Below are 12,933 nucleotides of genomic sequence, written 5' to 3' on the forward strand. Positions count from 1 at the left end.
CCGCCACGCGAGGATCACCAGATAACTGTTCACTGAAAGGTTCTTTAAGAAACCAGAAATGATTCTATTGCAGAAACCCACTTATTTCAAAGAGTGTATTTAGTCGTTTAAAAACAGCTCAGTATGATTTAACAAATTCACCTTTAACATCACAAGAAAGAGTTAAATCACACTTTGGAGAAGTGAACAGAACATGCGTATCATACCTTAGGTGAGCTGATCTTCATGAATGTAGTGTGTGTGTGTGTGTGTGTGTGTGTGTGTGTTTGCTCAGGTCCAGTGAGGATGAGGACGTTGTGCTCTAGACGGGTTCTGCAGCAGTGGTTCTTTGCTCTGTTCTTACTGTGTTCTCCTGTTCCGCACCACGGCAGGCCCATCGATGCCCTCAGCAGCCGAATGTAAGTGTCTGTGCTGATTTTTGTGGCATAAACACCAAAATGTCTTGCATAAATGTTCCTGTTGCTCTTAGAGTTACTGATTTGAACCAACCTCTAACTCTGAGTATTGAACTTGAGCTGCAGCGTTTGTGCAATAGACGTGTCTTTTTGAAGAGAAGTCAAGTCACTTTTATTTATATGTTTGAATGGAGCTTCATGTTAGTAAACAGGAGAATAATAGTGTTAATGTTGCAAAATTAATCAATTATGAAACAAATTCAAATTCTAAGACAATAGTGTCATTATTCCGCTCAGTTTAGTTCAATGTTGATTCAGTTGAGTTCAATAACAGTGTCAATGCTATCAAATTAATCAATTATTAATTCAATTCTGCTTTAAAGCTGCTCTACAGAAGACAATAGTGTCGTTATTCAACTCAATTCAGTTCAGTGTTTATTCATTCTGGTTCAAAAACTCTGTCAATGTTGCGTAATTCATCAATTACTAAACAAATTCGATTTCAAAAGACAATAGTATCGTTATTCAACTCAGAATTTCAATTCAGTTCAAAAACAGTGTCAATGTAAAATTCATCAATTATGAAACATTCAGTTTCAGAAGACAATAGTGTCTCAATTTAGTTTAATATTTATTACATTCGGATCAATGACGTCACTGACATCAAAGTGTCATTATTAAGCGCAGTTTATTTCAACACTAATTCAATTCAGCTCAATAACAGTATCAATGTTGCGAAATTCATCAACTGTGGTTATTCAGCTCAATTCAGTCCAATCTTGATTCAGTTCAGTTAAAAAACAGTGTCAGTATTGAAAAATTCATCAATTATGAAGTAAATTCAATTTCAGAAAACAGTTGTGTAATTATTTATTTCAATTTAGTTCAGAGTTGATTCGGTTTGGTTCAAAAACACTGTCAATGTCGCAAAATTCATCAATTATGAAACAGATTCAATTTCAAAAGACAATAGTATTGTTATTCAACTCAGAATTTCAATTCAGTTCAAAAACAGTGTCAATGTAAAATCCATCAATTATGAAACATTCAGTTTCAGAAGACAATAGTGTCTCAATTTAGTTAAATTTGGATCTATGACGTAATTGGCATCATTACTAAGCACAGTTTATTTCAACACGAATTCAATTCAGCTCAATACCAGTGTCAATGCTGTGAAATTCATCAACTGTGAAACAAATTCTATTCTGCTATAAAGCAGCTCTACGAAAGACAATAGTGTCATTTTTCAGCTCAATTCAGTCCAGTCTTGATTCAGTTCAGTTGTCAGTGTCAGTGTTGAAAAATTCATCAATAGTATTCTCATTCAGTTCAGTTTAGTTCAATTCAGTTCAGTTCAATGACAGTGTTCCAGTGCCATTGTTGTAAAATTCACCAATTATGAAACAAATTCAATAATATCATTATTCAATTCAATTTATTGAATCAATTCACTTCAATATTAAATAGTGACAATAATGTCATTATCAAGCTCCAGGTGTGCTAGTACTTTACTAAGTGATCACACTCTCAAATTTTCGCATGGCTGATAATAAAATGGGTAAAAATGTAACTGAATTAGTTATCCAAGTTTATCTAGAGATCAGATTATCACAGGATGGACTCATGCCAAACAAGAAACAACTACTTGTTGCATTGCACGCGTGCATGTTCTGAAGTGAATGTATAAATCTAGTGATTGTTGTTGTGTGTGTGGCGTTTGGCTGTGATGTGATGCGCTGGAAAATGCTCCGGTCTGTCGATCGTGCTGGGAGGTGTTTTGATAGTCTGCGCCCCCCTGTGTGTTTGCTCAGGGGTTGAGGGCGAGCGGGACGCGGGGCTCTAGGGAAGACGCTCGGTGGGCCACCTGCTGCATGCACAGAGATGCTTTTGTGACAGACGTCTGCAGACGCAGTCCTGATAGCGAGGCACGAGAGAGAGGCGTATAGCGAGAGAGAGACTGCTGATGCAAAGTTCGGCCACAGCCCAAGTCAAACGGGCCTCTCCCGCTGGAGTATATTATACCGAGCCGAGCAAACACGCTTTTATGTCCTGTGAACCCCTCAGCAGGGCCCAGAATGCAAAACATGCTTCCAGTGAGCTTTGGAAAGCCACGCTCCCCCGCTGTCTGCGATCCGCCTGCGCCTGCCAGGACCTCCCTAACTTCATATCAGCTTTTAATGATGTGAGCTTGTGGGTTTGTGAGACATTGTTCGCCCGTCATCTGCTGGTTGTTGTGCAGCTTGTGCCACACACACACACACACACACACTCTGCTTTTGATCCTCTAATAATGCAATGACTTTGACATTTTGTGCATGTTTGGGTGGGTTTACTTTAGAAACATTAGCTATATAAACAAAAAGCAAAAATACAGCAAATAATGTTTTAATAATGCAATGCAATTGCAATGTCCCTGATTCATATATGTGGATAAAAGCATCAGCTAAATTAATAAATGCAAATGCAAATATGAATACAAAAAACTTTTATTTAGAGTTAAATTAGTTGCTTTACATAAATGCAATTAACCCCTTTGATCCTCCAGGGTGATTTGAGATGCCAATGCAATGCCTGTGACGTTTTGTGGGCTTACATTTGAAACTTTGCTATATGCACATAAAAATATTCAAAAAGAAAGTTTTAATAGTGCACTGCAATTGCAATGTTTGCAAGCCACTTTGGATAAAGCATCTGCTAAATGAATATAATTTCAAAAGGCTATTGTTTGCCTTTATTTAGTTACTTAGGTAAATGTGTTTTTATAATAGTATGTAGTTGTTTTTAAAGGTCTGGAAGACAGCGGCCACACATCAGTTAATAGATGATGAATTAGTTACTAAAACTATTATTTACTTGATTTGACCATTGCTGCATAACATGAGGTGAAGTGTATGGTACTGTAATTCATAAAAAAATACAGGTTTAAAAACACATGAAGATTTCTCATCAGTAAGCAAGTAAATGTCAATGAGTTATTGAGTGTAACAGGGTTAGGCCTTAAGTTCGGTGCGGTTTGATGATGTTTTGGCCTGTCGCTCTGATTAAACCTCTCTTAGGATGAGCTGCGCTTTGTTCGAAGGGCAAAGTATCGCATAAATCCAGCCGGTGGCCAAACAACACAAGTTCCTCTTTCAGCAGCACTCTCTTTAGCGCTTTGATCGCAGTGATCTCACGGCACATCAGAAAGGGCGTTCACCCTTTATAACTAGCTGATGCTGACAAGTCCAGGACAATGCCTCCTACCGGAGTTTGACTTGAACCCGAGCCAGCTGCGCCCGCGAAGATGAAACACACGGAGCCGGAGATCTTTCAGACCGCATGCATCGCAGATGAGGGTGAAAGCAGGTCTCTCGCTCTCTCTCTCTCGGCTTGTTTTTTTAATTAAAGCAGCACAAAGCAGCAATTATCTGAAGGTATGCTAAAAAGGCACAGCTGGAAGGATGCCACGCTCTCCCGCTCTCTCTAATGCTCCTCGTCTAGTGTTTAGAGTCAACTTTAAAGAGTGCAAGGAAAAACAAAAGAGCTTTTACATTTAAGAAACCTGTTTGAATCAGTTTCTACATTCTTACATAATTCTTACATGACATGCTCCACAGTCAACCTTTATTGAGCGTAACAGATGGATAGATGGATGGATAGATAGTAGACAGATGGATGATAGATATGGTGTGAGCGTCTGTCCCAAGCTGAATTTTTCTTCATTGTCTGGAGACGCTCAGAAACTGGCGTTTGGGTTTTTATGGGAAAGGTTTGCTCTCTCAGGACGTTCCTCGCTCGTAAATCTGTCCCAGTACATTCAGAAAATAATAAGAGGTGACAGAGGAGAGGAGAACACAAGCTGCCAGGAGGCACAGTGTTATTTAGGAGCCACCGGAGAGAAATAAAGCTACTTTCCAAAGAAAGGAAAACTCATCGTTCCACAGCCTGGCAATGAATGATCTCACGGATCGGTTTAACCAGCCTGGAAACAAAGGGCCGTTTGTGTGCGGCGGGTTCAGATGCTCCAGAAGATGAAGAACGGAGCATTATTTACCTGTTCACACAGACACACAATCACCTGAGCTTCAGTCTGGAGATTTCTGCCTGGAGACGCATGGAAATGCACTTCGGTTGATTCTGATTCGTGCTCCTAGGCTGCAACTAACAACTATACTGATAATCATTTAATATGTCTTTTAATAGTTAATGATGAGGTAAAAACCTATAATTTTTTATTTATTTTTAGCACCTGTAAGTTATTTTCTGTGATTGTAGACTCATTAGACATTATAGGTAAATAACCAGAAGAAAAACAGTGTAGTAAACAGTATATTTCATGTATTTAAAGTAAAATATCAAGTAAAATAAAAATAACAAATACCAGTTTGCAATACAATATAAAGCAGCACAATATAGGCTACTTAAAAAATGGAAGCATATATATATATATATATATTATATATATATATATATATATATATATATATATATATATATATATATAAAATTATATTTATATATAAAATTTGAATAGTATTATTACATTATTATAAATGCATAATTTAAATTAAAATAATTTATGTTCATTTATATGTATATTTTGTTAAGATTAAAATAATGTGGATAAATATAAATGCAATGTGAAGAGATAAGGTTTTCTTGCAAAAATAGGTTTTTAATAATAGTTGTTGTTTTTTTTGTGCGCAGACCAAAGAAAATAATAATACAAATTTTAATTGACATTTTATTACTTTTTTCATTGTGAGTGCTTTCATTAGTTGTTTTAGCCCTAATCATCAATCTAGAGTGGAAATCTTCAGTGAAACCCACAGATGACCTGCTGTTTGCGGAGTTGATGTCCTGATCTGACCAGGGTTTGCCGCCCCCTTGTGTTCACGCCGCTGTGTGCATTTGAACCCGAGCGACTGCTGGATATTTTCAAACAGCACTGAATTATGCTTTACTTTGGCTGTGAGATATGTGTAATTGTTTCAAGACATTTGGATGGAGCCGAGCATCCAAAAGTGCACACGGTAGCAGAGAGCCGTATGGCTGACGGGACGGACCTCCAAATGATTTAAGCCCAGACACAATGGCACCATTAATTAGAGTTATTGCACTGAGTGCTTAAGCTCCGTTTCATCAGCTCAACCTGTGATTATTGGCTGTTGCCGCTTTCGGATTGTGACAGATTTGATGTACTATGTTTAAAAATGGAGGCGCGTCAGAAAGGGTCCAGTGCGCTGGCTGACAGAGCTTCACATCAGCACTCCTGCTGGTTTGTTTGGGTTTGATGCAGGATCTGGAAGCAGAGGCGGGTGAATATGGCACCAGCGAGGTGTTGGATGAGGGCCAGACCTTCACAAACCCCCTGGATTTAACTAAAAACACACTGAACGGGGCGACAGTATACAAGATGCTCACTGATCACAGACTGGATTTAGGTGTGTGTGTGTGTGTGTGTGTGTGTGTGTGTGTGTGTGTGTGCAGCAAACAGAATGAATCATAAGAGACGCAGATAGCACACATTCTGAGGCAACTGTGATTTACACACATTCATACCAACCACAGTTAGTGACGCAGAGGTCACGGGTTCGAACGCACCGAACACATGAGTGGTACATTGAGTTCACTGCAAGCTTGATGACATAAAATCATTTTATTATTGTGATCCTGATCAGCTTCCAGTAAAAAAAAAAAAAAGAGCTAAAAATCTTTAAAACGATAAATTTACTTCAGAAACAAAATTTTATAAGCTATTAAGAATTGATTCAGGAGAATATATCTTGCATATAAATGTATTTTTCTCCTTTACTGTCCAATTATTATTTTTAATTGTTAGGCATTAAATCTTATGCCTAAAAGAATAATGAAACACACTTTTGCCATTTTTAATTAGAAAAACATTTGCAATATGTAAACTTACATGCATATATGTGTGTGCGTATTTTTGTATTATTTTATTTTTATTATTATGTTTCTTACTTTATTTGTCTATATATTATTCTATTATTTATTTACTTTTTTAAGTCAAATGAAAATTAATTTATATTTTATTTTTTATAATATCTTATATTTTTATATTTTATATAATATTATATATTTATTTTGTTATTTTATATTATTATGAATGTGTGCATAAAAATATATTTTTTATTATTATATTTTATTATATTTATTATTTTATTTTTTGTATATTCTTTATTTTATATATTTATATATATATATATATATATAATATATATATATATATATTATATATATATATATATATAATAAAGATAGTATACAAAAAATTAAATAATAAATATAATAAAATATAATAATAAAAAATATATTTTTAGTATTTAGTATTAGTATTTTTTTTTTTTTTAAGTGAACTGGAATTTAATGTTGTTATTGTATATTCTATATTATTGTTTGCTTGTGTGTTAGTTTTGTTTGCTGCTGTTATTGCATTGATTGATTTTGGCTGGTTGTTTATTTTGTAATAGAATTAAAAGAAAATAATAAAAACACGGTTTGCAATCCATTTTACTTCTGTATTCTGACAAATATTTAGGATATTTATTTGGGAATAGATTGGGTTTTGAAAAAGTTGTTTTTATTGTATAGATTTATGTTTTCATTTGAATGAAGCAGTGTTTTTGAGTTGTCAAATGCATGAATATAAATGCGACTGATGCCAGTTCTGCATCTGATCACTCTTGTCTGTTTCAGGAGGCGTTCAGTGACTCACGCTCAGCTGATGCATGATAAGGGCCGGACGCTGCAGGACATGAAGAGGCGCTTGTGGCTGCAGACGCTGCTGCATGAAGTTCACACGGCCGAGATCCGGGACGTCCCGCAGACCAGAGGAGGCATGGCCAGCAGCGGAGGGGGCGGCGCCCTCACGGTTGCCATGCCGATGGGAGTGGGCATGTCCATAGGAACCGGAACCGTCCACCCCAAACCCGCCGGAGGCACCAAGAACCTGCCGATCAGCTTCCGTCTGGAGGACGAGGAAGGAACCAACCTCCCGCAGGAAACCAACAAGTCCCAGACATACAAGGAGAGCACGCTGAAGGCCATCGGGAAGAGGAAGAAGAAAGGCCGCGTGGGGAAGAGGAGGGAGGGGGAGAAGAGGAAGAGGAGGGCTCGATCGCTGCAGGAGCAGCACTAAAACACTGTCAGTCTTTGACAACGGTAAATCCTTTCAAACTACTCATCACTACAAATACTAACAAAACTGCATTTTTGTTTAAATCATTCATCTTGAGATAATACGCTTCCAATTTTAAATAAATGCTATTATAATATTATTATTATATTAAAGCATATAGATTTACATGAAATGCATTTGATTAAACTAAATATTAAAAATAAACAGCAGTATTTAACCAAGTATTTAACGTACTAAAACTTCTGTGTGTGTGTGTGTGTATTCATTGCGGGATTATATAAACTAAAACTTCAAAATAAATAAGTAAAATATATAAATAATATAAAATATAACTGTTTTTAAAAAGTAATATTAAAAGACAACAAAATTACTAAAAATGTCAAATTAAAGTGAAAACAGAAAATATACAAAAACTCTCAATCAAAATATTAACAGATCCTATAAAAGTATATCAAATAAATAAAAAATAATCAAGTAAAATAACAACAACAACAACAAAACTGTTACTTGAAATAAAATAAGCACGAACTGAAATAAAATCAAATAACATTTCTAATTTAGTATAATTTGAAGTACTTAAAATAAGCTGCTATATATAATATAATATAATATAATATAATTATATAATAAGTAAAACTAAAATCGATTAATAAAAATATGTAGAGGTTTAAAAAAAAAAAAAAAAATGACAAAACCACACAATAAAATTACTGAAACGTTAACTAAAATGAAAACATAAAAAACTGAAAACATAAAAATAAAATGTAATATTATACAAATTTTCACAAATAATAATAGTTGTTAAAGTATGACTGATTACTTTGGATTTAGCTGAACAAATGCTGAAGTAAACTACTGCTGCTGATTTTAAATCAGTCTCGTTTTCTCTTCTCTCTTTCAGATCCGTGAGGACATTTGTAACGGACACCTAAACGTTCATGTAAAAGTGAGAGGAAAATATTTATTGTCTGTAAATATTACAATGCGCCCGAACAGTGACAAAGACAAATAACAATACTGCTAAAGTATTACTACAGCTCCACGGAGCCACACATTTGGATCCTTGTGAATACTTTGCTTTGTGTCTTTTTTAGTTTTCCTTTTCATCCTTTTTTATTTTAATTTTGTTTTTTAGGAGTATGCCTCTATTACGGTTTCAGAATTCCTGTAATTTATTTTGTCTGAATGGTGTATTTATTTTGTAAATGTATCAAGGTGCTGCTGACCTTCTATATTTTTGTACTATAATGCACTTTAGATATATAAGTATAGAAATATATACAAGTCATTTTGTTAATGGACGTATTTTGTGGTTGAGTTGAATGAAGAAGACTATAGTGTGTAGTGTGTTTGCCCACATTCTGATTCAATGTGTGTTCAACAGCTTTGCCATCCATGTTTCTGTGACTCTGTTCCAAAACCTAGTGAGCTGCCTAACTAGACAGCATCTGAAGGGAGCATAGATTCATTCACAATTCATCATTTTGGCCAAATACGAAAACGTGTCCTTCACAGATAATGCAATCACAGAATGCATTGGGAAAAGCTCACTGAAACATTCAAAAACATATTTAAGGCCTAAATTCAAGATAAAATTTTGGATTACACAGTTACACAGGTACTCGTGAACTTAATGTGATGCATATTTGTCAATCATACATAAATGAAACAGGTCAAAAAAAAATCACGACATAATTTATTATTAACTAATTGCATTTATTTGTTACTGTTACAGACCTGTTTCATATATGTGTCAAATTAAATAGTTTAATATTTTATTAAACCTGTATAATCTTAAATGGTTGGACTTTTTTATTTTATTTATTTTTTATTTTGTTTATTTATTTTCTTTTTTGGATTGAAGATGACGGAAATTAAATACATTGCTTGGCCATGGGATAAAATATGGTAATTGTGACATTTTAATATCATGATTTTAGTCTCACAAAGTTTATATCTTGCAATTTTGACTTTGTATCTCGCAATTCTCTCACAACTCTGAGAAGAAGAAGAAGAAATCTGAATATTGAGTTTATATCTTGCAATTCTTACTATTTTTTTTTCCAGAGAATTGCAACAAAGAAAAAAAAAATCAGAATTGTGAAATAAAAAGTCAATTACCTTTTTAATTTTTTATTCCATGGTGGAAACAATACTAAACAGAATTGAGTGATGTAAACTCAGAAAAAATAATATAAAAAATCTGAATCAGAGATTTCTGTGTTTATGTCTCGCAGTTCTGTCTTTTTTTCCTCAGAATTACATGAGTTTACATCTCACAGTGCAAATTGTTTTTATTTTTTTTATCCCGTGGCAGAAACAAGCTTCAACAGAATTAAAAGAAATATCTATTTAAATATAACTCATGCAATAAGTAACCAATATTCGTACAAGTTCCATATGTTGATGCTATTCAGCATGTCAAACTCAACTCCACCATTTCAGTCAGGACGCCGCTCACTAGGTTTTGGCGCCGAGCTTTTGTATTTGTGTTTATTTTGGGTTTCTCTGCTGCTGACCTGAACGAGCCCCACATCATCATCATCCTCATATCAGCCTCCAGCGCCTCCCTTCAAAACCACAGAAGCATCTGTACACGAACAGCACACGTTGTAGAAGAACTCTTGTTGTTTTGCACTGAGAGAGAGAAAAAACCCTGAATGAATTAAACATCCGACCCCTTCATTCAGGGGGATATTTGATTGGGTGTGTGTGTGTGTGTGTGTGTGTGTGAGCGAACAATGAAAGCTCCAGCCGGGCGTCTGGCTCTTTTTCACCCACTTGCGTCTGATGTTGCTCCTGTACAGACAGGAAAACCATTCCACAGGGAAGCAGACTCAAAAATGTGTGGAAAAAGCTTCTGGAAATCAGGCCGTAATGAATGGACGGCGTTTGAACTGCGGTCCATCCGCTCGCCCATTGAGTTTCAGAGTTGTGTGGAAATACAAATCGCTGATCAAGGCCAAAAGCACTTTGTGTGAGCACGCGAATGCTTGGCGGTCAACTTAAATGCACTTAAGGTGTGTTCTTGAGCTGCTGTCAGCAGCAAATCTCAGTCCTCAAGGGGGCGATAGAGTTTCCTGCAAATGTTTGCACCCTTAAACCAGATGTGTTATTTTTCAGGTAGCTCCATGTCAACAGTTTCACTTTAACTAACTCGCTCAGCAAGATTCTCCTCAGACGGTTGCTCTTCCGGGACAGTTGATCTGAAAGAAAACTGACCGTAGAAGTCACTTTATGTGCTATTCTATTCCTCTATGTGTACTAGAATTCAGTGCATAATTAAGTCGTGCTGTAAACTTAGACTATGCTTAAGGCCTATGCTAAGTAATTCACAATAAAAATAATTTCACCAAAAGGAATTGCAAAATTCCAAAAAATATTTTTTTAAATGATATAAAATAAATTTATATTTTTATTTATTTTTTATACTTATTTGGAAGCCCATAAAAGCCATGCATTTGTCTCTGGCATTATATGCATTAGAAATATATTGTATTAATTCATTCATTGTTAAACATACAGAAGCCCATAAAAGCCATGCATTTGGCTTTTCTCAAGTTGCATGCGTTAGAAATATATAAAATTTAATTTATTTGTAATATAATATTTAATTTATTTATAATGGAAGCCTTGCATTTGTCTCAAGCTATTCTCTAGTTACATGCATTAAAAATATTTTATACGTCGGATTTATTTCCAAACACACGAAAGCCCCAAAAAGTCATGCATTTGTCCCTGGCTTTTCCTGAGTTTTTATGCATTGGTTTGCAAGGAGAAAAACCAGAGGACCATTGCCCAGGTCCCTCTTTCTCCAAGACACCAAAACCCAGAGCATCAACATTCAACTTTTCCATGGCAGTGGGGGGTCTTTGGCACTCGGCATGCTGGGAATTAATTCAATTTCTCTGACATTTATTTGTTTGCCTTTGATGAAAGTCATACAAGCAGCTTACAGCAGTTAATGAAGGCTGAGATCAGCCGTACGGATGGAGCTTCGGCGCTGCTGGCATTCACTCGCTTTTCCCACTTTCCAGCAGCTCTCATCTCATACAACTTTTACAGGCTACAAGAACTATTTGCTCATTTTGGGATAATTTCAGGATAACACACCAGCAGATTGTCCCCCTCGGAGGCTCCGTACACACTCCAGTACACGCGTGGATCAGGATCGAGTCAGAAAAGTGACCCCCCTAAGATCTGATGAGTTTAAAGCCATGTAAGAGCGCTGGGAACGCCGTATGGTCAGACCACACACACACTCAATGACATTTATAATAAATCACACATCTGCTCCAAAACAAATCAGTCTGACGATTAGAGCTCATAATAGCCCAGATTATTAACTGTTGCATCAGTAAAATAAAAATAAAGAGCAAATTGAGACCTTTGCGAAAGTCTCCTACTTCTCGGATACTTCTCCTGAGGAAAAGACCCCACTAATCCCACATTTCTCCTCTAGAGATCCCAACAATGTCTCATGTTGTATTAGTAAAACTACTAAAACGATAATAGATTACCATTCAAGAACTGCCATAGTTCACCAAGATAACCAAAGCTTGCGATCAAAAGGCAGAGATCTCATTATAAACTCAAACATTTCTCATCAAGTTGACCAAACGACCATGTCATTTTAAAGCTCTGTATAATCTTTCTTCAATCTGGTTTTGTATTTAACAAAATGGGTTTAGTTGCAGCTCCTCACATTCGACTCGAACACGTTTACATCAATCATATCAGCACCAGAAAATCAGCTCTGGACTCTTACCGTCTGTTGTTGACTATAATCTAGTTTAGATCTATTGTTATTCTTAATTTTAGGAACATCGGATTCAGACTGGAAGTCTCGTTTCCTCTAGGATGGATCTGTTTTAGATGTCTGGTGTTTTGTTACCACGCGACATATAAGGTTTTCTCAAAGATTTCCGCTGAAACACTCGTAGGTGTGACGACACCTGCCAAAGTCGAGTAGTTTTGACTGCGTTTCGGCGCCTTTCGGTACACCGCAAGCCAAAACAAAAAAGCAGTTCGGCTGGAAAATCATAAAGCGTCCTCAAAATCCATCGGTCATGTCTGACTTCTGAGCGTTTTCCAGTACACAGATCCTGCGAATGACTAAACCTACTAGAACTCAAGGAGCTGAGCTGATTTCAAAGGCCGTGGCTGTATTTCAGACTAATGATGATCAGCTGTTGTGACACACAGCATTATTTCAGAGCTGGCAGGACTTCTGTGAAGGAAAGCAGGATAAATAATCAGCAGGGAATGAAAACCCACCTGTAAAACACTATCAGCTCGTGGGAACAAGACGGAGAGAGAATGGAGCGTCGTGGTGGAAAGTCTGAGCTTTTCTTTGATGTTAAAACACACTTAAAATCTGAACTTGAAGTGTAACAG

At 36.1% G+C, this 12,933-nt stretch overlaps 1 protein-coding gene across 2 annotated transcripts in view; it reads left to right on the forward strand.

Moving 5' to 3' along the window:
* LOC122139429 (parathyroid hormone-related protein-like) overlaps positions 1–10,214 on the forward strand; it is a 38,404-nt gene extending 28,190 nt beyond the window's left edge. For both annotated transcript variants that reach the window (XM_042737008.1, XM_042736998.1), the window contains exons 3-5: positions 275–398; positions 7,095–7,559; positions 8,438–10,214. In XM_042737008.1, the coding sequence (XP_042592942.1) occupies positions 286–398; positions 7,095–7,536 (555 nt within the window). In that variant the 5' untranslated portion in view covers positions 275–285 and the 3' untranslated portion in view covers positions 7,537–7,559; positions 8,438–10,214. The remainder of the gene's footprint in view (positions 1–274; positions 399–7,094; positions 7,560–8,437) is intronic.
* The last annotated feature ends 2,719 nt before the right edge of the window (positions 10,215–12,933 follow it).

This window comes from Cyprinus carpio, chromosome A4, assembly GCF_018340385.1.
Source record: "Cyprinus carpio isolate SPL01 chromosome A4, ASM1834038v1, whole genome shotgun sequence".
In the NCBI taxonomy this organism is placed as follows: Eukaryota; Metazoa; Chordata; class Actinopteri; order Cypriniformes; family Cyprinidae; genus Cyprinus; species Cyprinus carpio.